This window comes from Falco naumanni, chromosome 9, assembly GCF_017639655.2.
Source record: "Falco naumanni isolate bFalNau1 chromosome 9, bFalNau1.pat, whole genome shotgun sequence".
Taxonomy (NCBI): domain Eukaryota; kingdom Metazoa; phylum Chordata; class Aves; order Falconiformes; family Falconidae; genus Falco; species Falco naumanni.
In genome coordinates this window covers 23,341,244-23,360,302 of record NC_054062.1, presented here as the reverse complement: position 1 = coordinate 23,360,302, position 19,059 = coordinate 23,341,244, and the positions used below count along the sequence as shown (strand labels likewise).

At 42.2% G+C, this 19,059-nt stretch overlaps 2 protein-coding genes across 2 annotated transcripts; one reads left to right on the top strand and one right to left on the bottom strand.

Annotated features, from left to right (window-relative positions):
- Window positions 1-26: 26 nt before the first annotated feature.
- TAF5 (TATA-box binding protein associated factor 5) lies at window positions 27-14,583 on the top strand. Its single transcript, XM_040606338.1, has 11 exons — window positions 27-1,143; window positions 2,407-2,647; window positions 3,805-4,120; window positions 4,798-4,961; window positions 5,409-5,544; window positions 6,219-6,339; window positions 7,282-7,411; window positions 8,466-8,630; window positions 9,509-9,686; window positions 9,846-10,023; window positions 12,700-14,583. Exons 1-11 carry the CDS (start codon window positions 627-629, stop codon window positions 12,915-12,917), a joined length of 2,364 nt encoding a protein of 787 aa, XP_040462272.1. The 5' UTR covers window positions 27-626; the 3' UTR covers window positions 12,918-14,583.
- A 1,250-nt stretch (window positions 14,584-15,833) lies between these two features.
- On the bottom strand, window positions 15,834-19,001 carry ATP5MK (ATP synthase membrane subunit k). Its single transcript, XM_040606339.1, has 4 exons — window positions 18,873-19,001; window positions 16,979-17,076; window positions 16,790-16,885; window positions 15,834-15,917 (listed from the first exon to the last, which is right to left on the bottom strand). The coding sequence occupies exons 2-3, from the start codon at window positions 17,063-17,065 to the stop codon at window positions 16,793-16,795; spliced, it is 180 nt and encodes a 59-aa protein (XP_040462273.1). The 5' UTR covers window positions 17,066-17,076; window positions 18,873-19,001; the 3' UTR covers window positions 15,834-15,917; window positions 16,790-16,792.
- Window positions 19,002-19,059: the final 58 nt, after the last annotated feature.

Genomic DNA, 19,059 nt, shown 5'->3' with positions numbered 1-19,059 from the left:
TCGTCATTCCTCCAACTAAGAATTAAGTGACTGTGTAACGAAATACAGGAAAAGTGAAAATCATCACGAAAACGCATGGATCGCCAAATACCGGCTTCATTCAAAATAAGGTTTTTATTCTGCAATATCAACACTTCTTTACAACACACGAACACATTAAGCACTATCCGGTATCAAAGGCACCTGGAAAACGAGGCGACCCAACTGTAATTAATTCGGAGTACAGCCCCTAACGACATACAGTCCCAAGGCTCTCCTCGGTCTACTCTAAGAGCACCGGTAGTTAATTAACACCAAATCGATCCATTTCTGAATGAGGTTTCTCGCACACGCACGCCGCAAGCACTGCTAAGCTCCACGGTTCCTATCCACACAGTCATTACCTAAAACTATGCTTATGTAGTGCCAGGACGCCCACAGCACAGTGGCTACCTCACAATCGCTCCCCCAGACCCGTACCACCCCCGCTGCCGTAAAGCGCTGCAGGCGGCGTCGGCGTCGCAAAACGAAGTCGCGAGTACTTAGGCAAGCAGCGGCAACAGTACCCGCTCTTTGCTCTGACTGTCGCAAGGCCGTCCGCGCCTGACGGTGACTACCTGCCGCCGGCGAATGGAGGGCGGTGCAAGATGGCGGCACTGCATGAGGAGCCGGCGGAGGTTGTAGTGGTAAAGCCGGACCCTGACGCGGGGACGCCGCCGCAGCCTCCTGCTGCTCCTCCAGTCGCTGCTGCCGCCGCTCCCGCCGCTCCCCCGGCCCCGGCGGTTGAGGGGGAGGCGGCGGGGAGCGGTGGGGAGGCGGCGCCCCCTAAGCCTACGGCAGCGGGCCCGGCCGCCTCCCCAGCGGCGCTGGACCGGCAGACGCTGGTGGCCGTGCTGCAGTTCCTGCGGCGCAGCAACCTCCGCGAGTCCGAGGAGATCCTGCGCCGCGAAGCCCGCCTGCTCGGGGACGACCTCGGTGCGGCTGCCCTCAGCCCCGCCGGCGCTGGGCTTTTGGGACCGGGCGGCGATGCGGACTCCGCCGGCGGCGAGGCGCTGCTCAGCCGGGTCACCGCCGCCGCCGCTATCCCGATAGGAGGCACCGTCGCCACCGTCGCGTCTTCCAGCCCCGGGGTGGCGGCGGTCGCCGCGGTGCCGCCGGGGAAAGGTGAGGCCCTCGCGGGGATGGCGGGGTCGCTGCCCAGGGCGGGAGGCCGCCCCCTCCCGGAGGGACCCCTGGCCGTGGGGGTCCCTTGTGCCTCTCGCAGCCTCGGAGGCTCTCCGTGACCGGGGCGCAAGGGTCGGTGTCGGGTCGTGCCTCCCTGGGACGGCAGGTGAGGGCGTGCCCTGGCATGCTGGGGGGACCCCTGGGTGTCATTCCCTCACACAACTCGGGAAGAGATCGGAATCTCCTCGGGGTGGCCCTCTTGGAGCAACGGACCAAAGGTGGGGTACCTGGCGTGTTCACAGGGAGCGCTGTCAGAAAGGTGCTTCCCCTTGGCTTTGTGTCCTTTCTCAGTTAACGGCATAGCAGGAGCCTGAAGGTTTTCTTTGTAGTTAGAGATGATGGTCCAAGGTGTGCTCACAGGGATGAGAACAGCGGCCTGATGTACAGGCTGCATTTTGAAGAAAGAGTCATAGGATGTTTGTAGAGGAGGCTTTATACGTTTCTGGACTGAGTTGCTGGGTACTTGAAATGTCCTTTGTATAATTTGAATCTTACGTATTTTTAATTAAGGTGTTCTGTGGGGCAGCTTTAATGGAACAGTATCATGAATGGATATGTCTGAGTTCCAGTGAATGTATAGGGTAAAGTCAGCTTGTGACTACTATCACCTGATACAACTTTTTATATGGAAGATAAAACAATGAAAGTGTTTAATGACTGTTATGTAGAACAAAGCTCTTGAAGTATTAGCAAGTGACAAAAAGCCACTGCCCTGTTACCGTTGTGTAGTGGTCTTAATGAATTGTTGAACTTGATGAATTTTGCTTGTTTGCTGAAAACAAAGTAATTATGCTGGATATATCTTGCAGGCTTAGAAATATTCTGTTCCTCATTTAAGAGTTTCTAGCCTTAGCGGTAAAGATAACTTATTTTGGGGATGTTAGTGGCTTCTTCCTTTACACTTTCTAATGCACTGATGATCATCCTAGCTGAATTAGGCATTATGTTAAATACCTTATAAGCAACTGTTGGCAGGGAAAGTGCAAAAAAAAGGCTAAATGTCCTAGGAATTGGCTGCTGGACTATAATGGGCTACCATCCTCTCATTTTTATCATTTAAACTTAATGCTGAACAAGGACAAGACTTGGGGTCATGTTTTGCTCAGGTGCCTCACCTTACCGCTGGAGTTGTTAGCCATTTTATATTTGCTCGATTTTTAAGACTGTTTTGCAAGCTGTTGTTATATGCTAATGCTTTTGCAGTTGAAAGAGGCGTTGTTGTGGAAGATCAGCCAGATGTGAGTGCAGTGTTGTCTGCCTACAACCAACAGGGGGACCCGACGCTGTATGAGGAATACTACAGTGGATTAAAACACTTCATTGAGTGTTCCCTGGACTGTCATAGAGCAGAATTGTCTCAGCTGTTTTATCCTCTCTTTGTACACATGTACTTGGAATTGGTCTACAATCAACATGAGAGTGAAGCAAAGTCTTTTTTTGAAAGGTAATTTAATTTTCATTTGTAAATTTGCATTATTTTGTGTTTCTACTTTGATTAAATCTATCAACCGTAGTACTGTAGGCGTGTGTGTATATATATGTACATACTATTTTTCTTCCCTAATGCTGAAGATATTTGGAATCTGAAGTAATGGTGCCAGGGATTACAGTAACTGTTCTTAAATCCTTTTCAAATCTCCTGTGTTAGAAAGATGCGCGGACTACATGCTTTTATCTGTCAATAGGCAGATTTTAAATAGTCCTTATGGTGAGCTGATGGGCTCCTTGCTGCAAAAGTATCAATGCTTCTTCTTTAGGGAAAGATTGTGGGGTCATTTTTTAGCACTGTAAAATTGCTCTGGGATGCCAAAGTAATATGTGCTGTAAGTATTTGCTAATGTCATATCATATATATTGAAATTCTTCAGATGAGATTAAAGGAATTAATTTATGTCTAATCTACAATTTGTAGTGCTCTTACTATGTTTCATTTCTTTATAATTTGAGAAGAAAATTAAATATAATTTGTTTTCTGGGTTCAAACTAATTATGAAATATTTCAGTTCAGGATGATAATTTTTTCACCTTCCAATATGATCAGCAAAAATGGTTCTGTAAATAGTTAAAGCATTACTTGCCACAATGATTTTGTAACATGGCTTGAGTAAAAATGGGAAACTCTAGATGTATGTTAGCTATTATATAATGCAAGTAGAGAGCGAGAAACATACACTGTGAAATGTGAATGTTCATTATATGAACCAGATAGAAATGCATCCAAGCAGTCTTGCATAATTAAATTAAAAAATGCCCTGTACTTTATGATACAACAAATTAAGGGTTTATTTCTGTAAATAAACTTGTTAGTGTAACTATTTACTTTAGGTGAGAACCCTTTGGGTGTATGAAATTCTGTCAGGTTCCAGTTCTGTGTTCTTGTTATCTTGTTTTTTAACTGTTGAATGCTCTTACTGTATACAGTAAGTCACTTTTTATCTTCCCCAGGATGAAATTTATTTCAGCAGAAAACTAATCCCATGTGTGGTCAGTAGCTTCTAAAAGGTCATTGCGTATATGTTTCATGTTAACATAAGTAAGTGTTGCAGTTAAGAAATAATGTTTTTGTAATAAATCTTTTATCATATCTTAAATTTTCAATAGATTTCATGGGGATCAAGAGTGCTACTACCAGGATGACCTGCGTGTGTTATCTAGCTTAACTAAAAAAGAACATATGAAAGGTAACGAGACCATGCTGGATTTCCGAACAAGCAAGTTTGTGCTGCGTATTTCACGTGACTCTTACCAACTCTTGAAGAGGCATCTTCAGGAAAAGCAGAACAATCAGATCTGGAACATTGTTCAGGAACATCTTTACATTGACATCTTTGATGGAATGCCTCGCAGTAAACAACAGATAGATGCTATGGTTGGAAGCTTGGCTGGAGAGGCAAAACGAGAGGCTAATAAAGCAAAGGTAGGAGGCAAAGATTGTTGCACTTTTGTAACTGAACAATTCTACCAAGTTTTTCAGGAAGATACCTTAGTGTAGACTGACAGTTGTCACTTGAGGTTGTAAAAGACAGCATGAACAGAACAAAGGAAGAGAACTGTTCAAATGGTTGTTGGCAGGAGTAGAGAGATGATGATGTGTCACTGTCTGGTAGAAGAAACTGTTGAACTCCTTTGAGTGACAACCCTGTAGTTGATCCACTGAACTAAACTTTAACTCACTCATGAATTGCTCTGTGGTTTTAAAATGGACATTTGACTACTTGGCTTTATCTTTTGTAAAACAGATGTAATTCTTACTGCCAGTTACTGCAAGGGCTGTTTGTGTAGATCTTGACAGTGTAGTACTGCACCATTATACACATAAGTTATGTAAGCTGTAGGGGTTCTGCTTTAAGGAGGTGCTAAGAGATGGTGGGAGAACTTACAGTTGTCCAGATCAGTTGCTGGGTAGAACAGCAGAATGTGTACTACACTTGTTATGGGCTTACCAGCAATGTATGTGGTAATATTAAACATAGCAGTTTTAAAGCGGCAGCTCTGTTGCTCAGACTATTACATTGAAAAGTTTCCATTTAAAAAATTAGTTTTCAGGAAGAACAGCAAATACTATTTTGGCTTGTGTATTTTATTGGCTTGCAGGTTTTCTTTGGCTTACTGAAAGAACCAGAGTTTGATGTGCCTTTGGATGATGAAGATGAAGAAGGAGAAAATGAGGAAGGAAAGCCAAAGAAGAAAAAACCTAGGAAAGACAGTGTAGGGTCAAAAAGTAAAAAACAAGACCCTAATGCTCCTCCCCAAAACAGGTACCAAGGGAACAATGTGTAGAGGTCTCGTTAAATCCAGTATTGTCATGCCAAATCTGCATTGCTGTTCATGTGACATTCTTAATGTTTTGGCCAGTTCAGCTGTACACAGCTTTAGTTGTAAGACTTCCAAGGGAGATAATGGAAAGCTTAGCATATAACCCTGTCTTTGCCCTTCTAGTCAGTCTGTGTTTCCCTTGATAAAATTTTGACTCATTTACCCACTAATCTTTCCACGTCATATTAATTTACCTTGTTCCACTGCTTTAAAGCTACTGGCTCTTATTCTCATCACTTAATCTTCTACATAGTCTTTAATTTTTTTCTAATTCTTGTTTCACATTTGAATATTGAGGCATAGGTTTGCATGCAAAGGTTTTGCTTGCTTTGTTGAGATAAACAGTATGGATGGTCCTTTTAGTCTGTAAAAATACATGCTTCTTGTAGAATTCCTCTGCCTGAACTGAAAGACTCTGACAAACTGGATAAAGTAATGAATATGAAGGAAGCTGCAAGGCGTGTGCGTCTTGGCCCAGAGTGTCTGCCCTCCATCTGTTTCTACACGTTCCTTAATGCTTACCAGGTTGGTAAAAAAGAGTTTGGGTGATTAGGAAAAGGGAATCAAAAATTGTAAACATCACTCTTAATAAAGAAAGAAGACTTAACAGCATTGGCAGAGAAGGGTTATTGGAGTAATTGGAATAAGCATTGCAAAGTTTGTTCCAAAATGTTCAAAATTCTCTTTAAAGACTTCTTAAACTACATAATTTCCATGTTCCTTTGTTTTGCTCTGATTTTGCTATAATTCCTTCTTTTTCTTTTCCTGTGGGGCCCTCAGTGTATTCTACAGAATGCAGTAAATGTGTTTCAGTGCAAAACTGGAAAACGGTACTGTTTAGTCAGTATTGACTGTGCTTCATTTATACAGCTTTATTTTTAATGGTGTAAGAATTTTTTGTGTTTGTGTCCGCCCAGGGAGATGGTGGAATCACCATCCCTGGAGGTATTTAAAAAACACATAGATGTAGTGCTTAGGGACGTGGTTTAGTGATGGACTTCGCAGTCCTGGGTTAACAGTTGGACTTGATGACCTCAGAGGTCTTTTCCAACCTAAATGATTCTATGTCTATCCTAGAAAAATTCCCACTTATGTTGTAAATAAGTCAAATTTATTTTCTTATTAGTGCTTAGGACTTTGTAATATTTGAAATGCATCACAAAAGATACAGACAATACAAATGGGTATTTTGTGTGTAGGGTCTGACTGCAGTGGATATTACAGATGACTCCAGCATGATTGTAGGAGGCTTTGCTGACTCTACTGTCAGAGTGTGGTCTGTGACTCCGAAAAAGCTACGTAGTGTGAAAACAGCAGCAGGTAATTAAGACAATATCACTTAATATGAGCATGCATTACTTGTGACAGCTGTGTTTTTTGTGAACAGAGAAAGATGTCTGTGGCAGGAGAGTTGTATTTAGTGGTTAGATGCTTTGACTTTGAAGAAATAGTTTGTGTACAGATGTATCATCGCATCTTATATACTGCCATTAAAACATTTTTAAAGGAATGAGAAATTGTTGTGTACACCTGCTGTGAGATGGTCAGTTCACAGAGCTTAGAACTTGCTAAGCCATCTTGCTGCTTAACTGGATGGTAACTACAGGGTGTAGTAGACAATTGGGTTTAGGTGATTTAGGGGAGAGACTAGAGATACTCTGGGGGAAGTTATAGGAGGGAACTTGGAGGAGGGTGGAGGAGAATCTTACATAAACAGCAGAATTAAAGAAGCCTGGTTTCCATGAATTTGTGTAGGTGTTGAGCTGTGGGACAATATGTTGCAGTTGAAGCTAGATACCATGCAAATGTTTCTTAATCTTGATATTTAACTGAGATGTGGTCATGACGTTCAGTGAATAGTAGCCTACAGACTTAAGTTGTACGTAGTGTGCAGCTGTCAAAACATGCCTGCAAAGCGTGTTTGTGGCATATTAACTTCCTTGAAAAAGGCATGTAAATTTGGCATCTCTGTCACGAAGATGTTGTTGTGTTTGGAGGCTGAACAATATATGTAGGAAAAATAACGTGTATCAGTGAAGACCTAAGAAAATGATAATTTATACAAAGCATTATTTTCTACTTTTATGGTGGTAAAAAATATTTTAAATGCCATTGTATATTTCAAACTTACCAGTTCCCAGGTACTTTGTCATGTTCACATCGTACTTGCCTCTTTTAGAGACAATATTGTTTTCCTGTTCATGGCATTTATCTTTGAACTCCTGATAATTATTATGGTACATGAACTGTGAAATATTGCAGACCTCAGTCTCATCGACAAAGAATCAGACGATGTCTTGGAGAGGATCATGGATGAAAAAACAGCAAGTGAGTTGAAGATTTTATATGGTCACAGTGGACCTGTCTATGGCACCAGCTTCAGTCCTGATAGGTAAAACAAGTTTACAAGCTAACTAGTTTGCTTGTTTTGAGTTTTAATTATATGCTACTGAGCACAAACTTGTTCTTAATGCAGCTTTTTCCAGAAGGTTAAAGCAATTCTTTTTTAGGCAGCTTGTAGGAAACTGTGTACAAATGTAAGTGCTCTTGATGCTATGGGTGTTGAATACTGTCAGCTGTTACTGAAATCAACTGGAGCTGAGGATGCCAGCACCATTTTTGAGGTTCAGGTCTTAGATGGCAAAATAGAAGAGCTTTTTTTCAAACTGTAGTTTAAGCTGGGGTTTAACTAACTGGATTGTAGGGGCGAAAAATACTGCAGCATTGATTTCACTTACAGCGTTGCAAAACATAAAACCAGGCTGAGTAGCATATTATTGGACTTCAGGTTTCTCATATTCTGTTGAGACTTTTATTTCCAAAACATATAGAATAGTATCTTTAAAATAAGACATTTAAAACCATTATGTAATTTTGAAAGTCTAGACAGTAGAAAGGAGGTTTAAATGTCTAAAGTCTTGCTTTTGCATGTGTCTAGTCAGGAAACAGTGATCACAGAAACACAGCTGAGAAGTAAACTCTGTGTGGAACATAAATATAGTCTCTAAATTACGAATTGAGACTGTGAACATGATATGAATTCTCTTTCAACTAAAAAAAATTTCAGGATTTATTATACTAAAAGATTTGTTTTTTAATAACATAGCATAGCAGTTTACTAGCAATTTTTTTCATATAACTGGAATTCCTGAGTAAAAGCCTGAGTAAAAAAGGGTTTTTTAGTATTTTTTTCCTCTTCTCAGTATTGCTGTGTCAGCAGAATTAGTCATCAACATCCAATCATCTCTTTTTTGCATAAGGGTTTAGGACTGGATTCTGTGCTGGAATTGCTTATTGTTGTTTACTCCACTAAAATGGTGACTTACATGTGATGTGCTAAACAGATGCTGCTCAGTGAACAGTTTGTCTTATCACAGATGTCTCAATGGTTATACAGTCCACATGTAAGTTCAATATGTAATATGTTGTATTTTCTCCTGTGACAGGAACTATCTGTTGTCCTGTTCTGAGGATGGCACTGTCAGATTGTGGAGTCTTCAAACATTCACATGTTTGGTGGGATATAAAGGACACAACTATCCAGTATGGGATACACAATTCTCTCCTTATGGTTATTACTTTGTGTCAGGGGGACATGACAGAGTGGCTCGGTAAGAGACTGGATTTTTTTTTTATTTGTCTGAGTCAATTTGTGGTGGATTAACTCTGAAAGTGATTAGCTGATATACTCTAACCAATCCTATTACTGGAAATAAAATTTATTTCATGTTTGTTAAAATACTGAACACATGTGTTTATGTAGTGGGTTTTTTACTTTTCAACACGCATCAGATTATCTGACAACTAAAGAAATGGTGTCCTCTTATGTGACCATCTGATTAGAAGTATTCTCTTCCAGTTGTTTAACAACTTGGCAGAATGTTAATTATTTCTCCCTTCTGAAAAAGTATACTTTTCCAAAACAGATCCTGTTAATCCCATAAACTGACCATTAGGAAACCACTGCATAATTACTTAATTTTATTGCTCATTGTGCAGCAGATCATAGAATAGTGTGAGTTGGAAGGGACCTTTAAAGGTCATCTAGTTCAACCTCCTTGCAGTGAGCAGAGATGTCTTCAGCTAGACCAGAGCCCCATGCAACCAGGCCTTGAATGTTTCCAGGGGTGGGGCATCTACCACCTCTCTGGGCAACCTGTTCCAGTGTTTCACCACCCTTACTGTAAAAGAAATAAATTCCTCCTGGATTCCTATCTGGTATAAATCTACTCTCTTCGAGTTTAAAACCATTACATTTTGTCCTATCACTACAGGCCCTGCTAAAAAGTTTGTCCCCATCTTTTTCATAAGCCCCTTCTAGGCGCTGGAAGGCAACTCTGAGGTTTAACAACCCCAACTCTCTCAGTCTTCATAGGAGAGGTGCTCCAGCCCTTAATTGATTTTGTAGCCCTTCTCTGGACCCGTTCCAACAGTTGCAGATGCTGAACTTCATTAGGGTTCTTTTTATTAATAAAACTTTTCTTTTCAGTCTGTGGGCAACAGATCACTACCAGCCTTTACGGATATTTGCTGGCCATCTTGCTGATGTGACGTGTACCCGATTTCATCCAAACTCCAACTATATTGCCACAGGCTCAGCAGACAGGACTATACGGCTCTGGGATGTTTTGAATGGGAATTGTGTACGAATATTCACTGGACATAAGGTAAAGGCATATCATTTGCAGTGTGAAGGTGATTTTATTTTTGTGACGAGAATCTGAAGAGCAGTGTTCAGAACAAATACAGCTTGGCTGACTGAATGTGATTAGACTTAATTAACTGTTTTGGTTGTGTGTCCCTCTCCCTGCAAATGTCTCTTTTAGGGACCAATCCATTCACTGGCATTTTCTCCTAATGGACGATTCCTGGCTACTGGAGCAACAGATGGAAGAGTTCTGCTGTGGGATATTGGACATGGCTTGATGGTTGGAGAATTGAAGGGGCACACTGACACTATCTATGCACTCAGATTCAGTAGAGATGGGGAGATTCTAGCATCAGGTAAAAGCCACTGGAAAAAGTGACGTTTCTGTTGTGTTCTGTAAGTCTGAAGGAGAATGATGCAATTGGCTCTTTTAAATTGAGGAAGACAAAGTAGAATCATTTGCTTAGCAAAAATAGCAACTTAAAACTGCTGGTACAAAGAGAGTACTTCACTGGACTGTGAAGTATGACCCCTCGCTCTTCCAGGAACTGAAGGAAAGGTGTTATGCAGTTAGACAACAGTGAAGGCTGGGATTGTGTACACTGTTGGGGGGGGAATCTGAAGTTAGAAGTAACTTTAGGGCAGACAAAGTGGCTGGACTAGAGGGTGCAGGATACTGGAAAGGGAGCGTGACACGCAGGAGGGCTCAAAAGAAGAGAGAAGCAGTGATAGAAAAGAAGATGTTATCTACACCCTTACTATTTCTTCATGGTAGATTTATTGAAATGTGCATGTAATATTGACAGTCAGGTCTATAAGCAGCAGAACTTGTGAAGTCTGCTTATTTTTCCTGTCTGTCCTCATGGATTTTCTGCTGTCTAATATAGCAGAGATCCTTTGCCAGTTTTCCCTTCATGGAGGCGCAGAACTTTGTCTCCCCATGTTTAGTGAACAGTTTTCTTAAAATGTATAGGAACTTAATGAACCCAAAACTTGTTCTGTTAACTGGTTGAAATTAGGCAACAAGTTCAAGTTACTGACGGAAGAAATGATGGACAGATGCTGTAATTATATCAGGGTAATTTCCTTATGAAATGAGGTTAGGAATATTTTAGTTTTATGTAGTAGCATGTTCCTGAATGAGTGCAGTGATAATTCCTGGTGAGCCACTACTGCAGGAGTGAAAGCTAACTGACAAGATACAGGTTTGATCCAGCCTGCTTGGTGGTTACCTAAACTTATCTGCTAGTGCTCCAGTTAAAGCACAGGCTACTGGGCTTGCAAAATTCTGCAATCTTCCCTGAATCAGCAAAGAAACTGATATTATGCAACCTGGAATCATAAACATTTCCTGAAACTGGCTTCTAGCCTGTAGAGGGATGGAACTGGGTTAATTAACATTGATAATATACAACTGTGGGCTGGCTTCAGGGGCAGTGGGTTGGCCGATGTAGACAAGGTGCAGCTGTGGCTGGTTCTGTTAAGAGGTTGAACAGCCAATGAAGACTTGAGGAGGAAGGAATAGAGAGAGAGAGAATATGCATGCCCTGGATGAGGAGGGACAAGGAGAAGGCAGCAGAGGGACTGGCATGAAGAGTATTTTGGTATGTGATGGTAAAAGACCTTGTTGCAGCTGGCTAGTTTTGAGAGTGCTGCAACAATTGTGTCCTGTGTGAGGCCCTTCAGATTATGAGACTAAGTGTAATGAGTGGCGACAGCGGTGATGGCTGTGCCAAGGGATGTTTGAAGTTTTGAACGGTGATGGCAGTGCCCAATGAAGCAGAGACAGGTGGGAATAGCCTGCGATCCAGATCACGTTGAGATAGGTGGGAAGAGCCTGGAGATCTGGATCAGACACTGGTAAAGGTGAGCCGTTGGGATTAAACAGAAGGAAGCCTGACTGCTGTGGAGTTAAGAGACTGAGGGCAACGGGCAATAGTGGCAGAGTACACGGCCAGATGGGGCAGCAGCCACGGTGGTGGCGGGTCCAGAGCGGGTTCGGCCAGACAGTGATGATGGCTGTGCCGGGGGAAGGTGCGGGAGCAGTGTGGTGCCATGGGCGGCTCCCGCAGTTGCGGCTGCTGCTCGGCCTGGTAGTATTCTTGCCGGTGTTTATGTGCTTGTTAAAGGTGTCTCCAGTTGAAGAAGAAATGGGTGACCACAAAGATGTTAAGTTTTTCAGGACACAGAATGATGTGTTAGCAGCAGCAGATCTAGAATACAGCACTGAAAGTTCACTCAGCTTACTGTCAAGTGTGACCCAAGAGGTGAAAGGGCAAGGCACTATAAGTTCATCAGACCCCCCTCTGAAGAAAACAAAATCCCAGATGCCAAAAAAGCAGATAAGAAGAAATGTGATCTACCTGCAGTAGATTAAAAGCCCAAGATAAAAGTGAAGGAATATGTGTATGAGTCTAGGGACAATATGTCCGGACTATATGAAAAGTTTATTTGTAAAAAGGTTGTAATGATTGTTAGAAACATAAGATATGAAATGTAAAAAAAAAAAAAAAAAAAAAAAAGAGGGGGTGGGTGGGAGGGGAATTGTAGAGGAATGCAGCTGGGTTAATTAGCATTGATAATACATAGCTGTGGGCTGGCTTCAGGGGCGGTGGGTTGGCCGATGTAGACCAGGTGCAGCTGTGGCTGGTTCTGTTAAGTGGTTGAGAGCAAAAGACCTTGTTGCAGCTGCCTAGTTTGGAGAGTGCTGCGACACTAGCCCACAGGATGGTCTTACTTTTTCAGTGCTAGGTGACATGATCCATACCCTTGTGTTTTGAAAGTAGTTCTTTGTGCTTTATCCACAGGACGTTCAGGTTACATCACACGAAAACTGAAATCCTGGGAACTTTTATGTGTGCATTCAGTATATGAGAGGCTCATTAAAGTCTGCTTCCTTGCAGGATGAGGGCATAAGTGTACAGTGATAAGCAAACCTGCTTTTTGAGCTTTAGTTTGTTAACTTGCTCCCCAGTAACTTTTTAATATACCTTTGTTATGAATATAAGACTTTAAACTGTTGTTCTTTTTAGGTTCAATGGATAACACAGTTCGTCTGTGGGATGCTGTGAAGGCATTTGAAGATTTAGAAACCGATGACTTTACAACAGCCACTGGACACATAAACTTGCCTGAAAATTCACAGGACTTGTTACTAGGTACATACATGACCAAATCCACCCCAGTTGTACACCTCCATTTTACACGCAGAAACTTGCTGCTGGCTGCAGGAGCCTACAGTTCACAGTAAATCAGGAAGCCGCAAGACTGACTGTGCCGTCATTGCAGTGGTGACCTTCAGATGTGAGACGAGGAGGAATGTCTGTACAGGCAACTAGTCCGTTGCAGGGAAAACAAAACTGTGTAGACTAATGCAAGTGGCATTTCTCAGTTCTACTATTTCAGATTTATCCACAGTTTGAAAATGCTGGAGATTGACAAGACATCATGGCTGTAAAAGAAGGAATTGTTCATGGTGCTTTTGATAAAAAATATATATACATATGTATATGAAAATGGCTGTCTCCTCTCAGAGATGCTATTGAGCTCTGCTGAAACTTGTGGGAAGTTAACAGCCTTGGTATATGTTCTCAAATGATTGTTTTTTTTTAAAGCACTTAATTTATGGTTAACAAATGTTTGATCAATCTCAAACACAAGCAAAAACTGTTGAGTTTCAGAAAATAAGAATGTAGTTTAATTCACTGTAGCCTTGGCTGGGCAACAGTTATGGTGAGAGTATCAGCAACAAAGAGGGCATTGAGAGAGCAGGTCCTACAGGCAGAGGCTTGTGGGGAACTGCTGCAAAGTTACATGTTTGGGTTTTATGCATCAGAGTACCAAGTCCTGAAAAGATTTCAAACTCCTGTGCTCTTTTGAGGTATCAAAAAGGCAGAGCTTACTGTTTTCACAGGTAGCCAATGCTATTAACTGTGATAAGCAACCAGAAGTGCAATGTGAAGTTTATTTACTTTCATACTTTATTGTATGAAAAAAAAAGGGTGTGTGTGTGGGGGGGGGGAAATGACTAAGGCACAACTGAAATACCCATTATTAAAAAGTTGGACTTAAACCCTTTTACGTTTTATTAGATCTAAAAGAACTTTAAAACCTGTCCTTTCTGTATAAGGTTTAATATATGAAAATGTACTAGCCAAGAAATTGAAATGTTATTGCAGCGTAAAAGGATTAATCAGTCCGAAGTGTATTATTAATTTGCTTTTGAAAGGCCAGCTTGTCTGCTGAAGGAAGAATTTCCACCCATAAACCCGCTGTACTCCAGGAAGTCCTCCTGGACAACCAGTAAAGCTCAGTGCTTTATTTCTAAGGGAGAGTAAAACATGCAAAATGCTGGGAAGTGTAACTTCTTTCTGGGTCTTTGAACTGAAACCATCACCAAAGGGCAGGCCTGGTTTGCTGTGGCTTGGGTTTGTTTTTTTTTTTAATTTTTTTTTAAAATACATACAGGGAAATCTGTTTTGTGGTCCTCATTACTTTCCAGTAAGGGCTTGGACACTTGAATAACTTGCTGGCTTTCTAGTGAAAATAAACCTTGACATTACTAAGGTAAATGGAAAAGTATTTCTTCTCTTATCCCTGGAGTAAAGATATATTGCAGACATTCTACATCAAAATAAAGGGTGAAAAATTTATTAGGAAGCTCACCTGGAAATTTTCTTAAAAAAAGAAGTTAAAACTTAGTTATTATGCATTTTTTGTGTGTAATGATACCTCAACAAAATGTCCTAGTTCTTGGTATGACCATTTGGATTTAAATAAAATTAAGGTGAATAAACCAGGTTACCTAAAACAAAGCATGTACAGGTTTGATGGTTTAGAAAAAACACTGCCACATTCTGCCTTTGTATTTTGTACAGTTTTATACTTTTGATATTATAATAAATACTAAAACCACAGTTTGTGTTTATGTGTTACATGAAGCTATTTTCTTCCCTTGATGGCTGCAATGGAAGCAACAGCAGTGCTTGTAACTGTTGACACTGCTAGGAGGAACAAATTCAGAACAGTTAAGTTGATGACTAACCTTTTCAGGTAAATCTCATTCTAACAGTAAAAGTGATGGGTCCTAGCTAACCAGATCTATTAAAAAACTGTTAAAGCCATTAATCATCTGGAAAGTTCTATACAGGCAAGGCCATTCATACAAACTCACTCATAGAAGAAGATAATTACATTTATTCAGGAGGTCGAGCATGTACAGATGCCTTTAATACGTGCTCTAGAGGGAGAGAGCACAGAGACCCTGTAATTTCTCATTTTTTCCAGCAACAGTGCCTACTGCCCTCAGTTTGAGAAGTATACTTGCATGCTTTTGTGTCAGAAGTCTCAAGTTCAGCCCCTGAGCATCAACACCCTCCCAAGATGCTCAGTGCCAGAGACTCACATTCACACATGAACACTAATGTAACATGTAAAGAAGGTACCAAGTTTTAACTGAGCTAGAAAGACACTGTGGAAAAATGTGATAGGCAAGTTTCAGGGTTGGGCAGGGGCTGCATCTATCTTAACAGAAGTAGGAACACCTCATCGTTTAAAAGGCTGTCTTCAGGAAAAATAAGCACTGAACTACTGAAGTTACTGCTTATGAACATGCAGAGTTACGAGAACATCAGCAAAGCAAACCATTTTCTTTCTGGCAGTTACCTCTGCAAGAAAGGCCAGTTTAAAAAAAAACAACCTCAAATACCCTAATTTGGTCAGTCTATTTCAGGAGGTATTCCATCAAATAAAACAAGTTCTCTGCAGAATACGGACCACTGAGGCAGAAGCTGCAATCTGCATTGTATTAATAACAAGTGAAGTTATGGTTTCCAGGTAAGCTCTAGCTTGGAATGCAAAAAATGGCAGAAACCAGGTAACTGCAAACCATGTAAGGTTACTGTTATCCACTAACATGGAAGTGTGGAAATGCTCTGATCAGCCGTAAGCTCCATGCCGGTACTACGGTCACGCTGCTGATGTCCTTCCTAGGTTACTACCAGGTGCTCAGAACACTTTAGGATGTGTTTTAACACCAGAAGCGTTAAGATAGTAATGACAGGCATCAGCTACTCCATCTCCACAAGTAACTTATTTTTGACAGAGGAAAAAAAGAGAAGCGCCATTTATGCTTTTTTGCACCGTTTCATATTTCCAATAAAACAAGTAATTAATTATATTTTATTAGCCACAACAGGTCAGCTTGCAGTACATTGACACAGATTGGGGGTTCCGACATGCCAGCAACCTGCTAAAAGAAGAGAGATCAAACATAGCAAGTCTTGCACAGTGGTACTAGTTAATCAGCATCCCCCTTCCCTAAGCCCAATCAATTTCAGTTACAAGCAGGCAAATTTCAGCACACCCATGAAGAAGTGACTCACGTGTGTTTAACACACAACAATGATGCTCAAGCTTATTGTTTTCTACCCTTTTTTGAAGACTACAAGGACAGCCTGTAGGTTTTTTCAAAATGCTGTTTCAGTGGAAATTTTGTATTTGAAAGTGACTCCAGAATTTTGCAGTACTTGCTCGTTGCTATACAAGAGCAAGTCAAATATGGGCCTTGCATAATCAGGTGTGCAATATATACAGTTCCACAGTATGGTACTCCTTTACTCTGTTCAAAGGAAGCTTTTAACATACTGCACTAATCTCTGCTTAGAATTCTCCAATACAACTAAGTCCTCAAGTACTACATCATTATTTCAGTAACAAAGCAAGCTATCCCTACTTCACAGCAAAAGGGCAGAACAGAGGCACCTTACAGCTGTAGGCAAAGCCTGATATACGCAGCCGCAACATCCTTCCATTCCTCCTTCCTCGCTTACCCTTCCTCCCTGCACGCTGTCCCTAGTCCCATTTACCATGTCAGAAGAACAAAAAGAATACCGGTATCCCGTACTTTCTGCATCCCCATTTAACAACTTACTTCACTCACACTGTCCCCAAATAAGCTGATGTTATAGTTTAGTTGAGGTTTAACCCTATAAATATGAAGTTCACATGCCTGTGTTTCTTTCGCTCTCTATTACATTGTGTTATTAGCAACTTGCCCTTTGTCACTTTCTTCCAGAGCTGGCATTGAAGCATTTTGGTCCTGGAAGAACATGAGACACTTACCATTTACTTATCTGTCACAGCAGGAGTTTTCTTTTTAGGTCTGAGCTTGAAATACAAGATGAGCATTGCAATACTTGTGTAAGTTGCTATTACATACTGGAAAACATAAAAGTTAAGTTGTAGTTTCAGTCTAAAACCCAGAAAATACCACTATACCAGAATGCAAAAGTTAATATATGTAATACGTACATTCCTCCTGCCCGTGATGGTATAGGAATTGAAGTACTTCTGAAATCCAGTGAACTGGTGTTGAGATCCTGAGTCATGGCCAGCCATGGCTGCTTGTCCTAACAAGCAATGCAGGTAACGAATTTAGTCAGTTGGACAGTATCAATAGGAAAATCAACCTAATGTCTACATTGAACTACATTCCATTGTCAGCTATTAAATCTGCTTTCGGGACATTCAACAGACAGTGGATATACAAAAGGAGCAGGCACATTCAGAGCACTGTATCCTTAAGGTACCAAACAGGTGACAGAAGAGCAGATAAGCAAATTAGGGGTTCTGAAGGGAAGACCATTTATAATTTTCAGAGTTCATTCAACCAAGTTTAAACATGAAAAAAAAAAAAAAAAGGCAGGATGATGATAGAAGTGAAAATTCCTCAAAGCACTTATAAAGAGGAGACCTGCCAGGGCTGCGCCTACACAACTGTTCAACACAGACAAATTTCTACCAGTGGTTCAGGAATCTGAAATGCATAATTAAGATAAATCTTCACTAGTTCAGCTAAGAAACAGCTTCAATTACATACTCAAAACCTTGGTAATAAGATTTAGACTAGACCACTACACTGTTTTGTGACTAAATGCCACTTTACAACTTTTACACCATATTAAAGTGTAAGCATTGTTAACGTGAACTGTCCTGTTGTCAGCTGCACACTTCTATTGCATCTTACTTGTCTACCCTAGCATTCACAGGTCTAGATTAAAAAAATACTTTTTTTTTTCCCCAGTTATTTTTCAGCTACACCAGCAAGGGCTTGAGCCAGCTACAAAGCCTCAGAAGTGTTTTCACACAAACAACGAAAATGCTAATTACATGAAGGCACACTTTTGCATTTTGTCTGTGTCTGGACAAAAGTTTCAGATCTATGAAGTTCATTAACACAAAAGCCTGGCATAGCCACAGCAGCACACTTGCAGATTCACTGAATGGTTCAGATTGGCACCTCCGGAGACTGCATTGTCCAACTCCAACCTGCTCAAAGCTGGGGCAGCTACAGCAGGTCACTCAGGAACATGTCCAGTCTGTTTTTTGTATCTTCAGAGATGGAGACTCCACAACCACTCTGGGGAACCTGTTCCAGTGTTTGATCACCCTTACAATAAAAGGGGGTTCCCTCCTAATGTTTAGAGATATGAGGGGGGGTTATGTTTAATAAGGTTTTACATTTAAGACAAACATCTGTTATTTGTCTTGTAACTCACCCCCGAAGCAGCAAGTATCCAACATGGTTACCTACCAAACCAGGCAGATGCTGCAGCAACCAGTACCCCTGAAGAGGAGGAATACATGAAACTGCTACAGCATGTGCTGCATTCATTAACACAGCTCCTAGGCAAACGCAATCCAGTAATGTATCCCCAGAGCATAACCGTGCCTGTAGCTGAACTGACTATGTAATATAGCAAAAAATCTTAATGAAACAACCCCCCCGAACATTTGCCATACGTGACTTAGAAAGCCAAGGCCATCTTTTGTTACGCCTGACCGATGCAAAAACCTAGCGCGGCGCCACTGCGCCCTGCCGAGGCCGGCCTGCCCCACCGACTGCCCCGCCACCGGCGCTCGCCCGAGCCCTGCACACACGACGGGCCCATCTGGCTGACGCCGACAGCCGCGACCCCGGCGCTCCCTCGCCTCAGCTCGCGTCGGGGTACAGGGAACGCGGCGGCACCGGGTACCCGGAGCGGAGCGACGCGGAGGCTGAAGGTCGCGGGCGCCCTGGGGAGGAGCCGCGGCTCGGCGTCGCAGCGAGGCCACCCTCCCGCCCAGCGGCGCTGCCCTACAGGAGGAGGCGCGGACAAGGGCCCGCAGCCGGGCCGGCACCGTCCCCGCGGGCGCCCAGAGGTACCTCAGCCGCCGCCGTCCCGCCGCCGCGCTCTGCCCTTCGCCCGCGCCCTCCCACAAAATGGCGGCCGCCCAGCGCCGCGCACGGGCACCGCGGATTGGCTGCGGCCCCCAGGCCGAGAATGCGCCCCCTCCCTCCTGGTTGGCTGAGAAGCAGCCCCGCCACTTCCGCTTGCCCCTTGCCCTTTCCC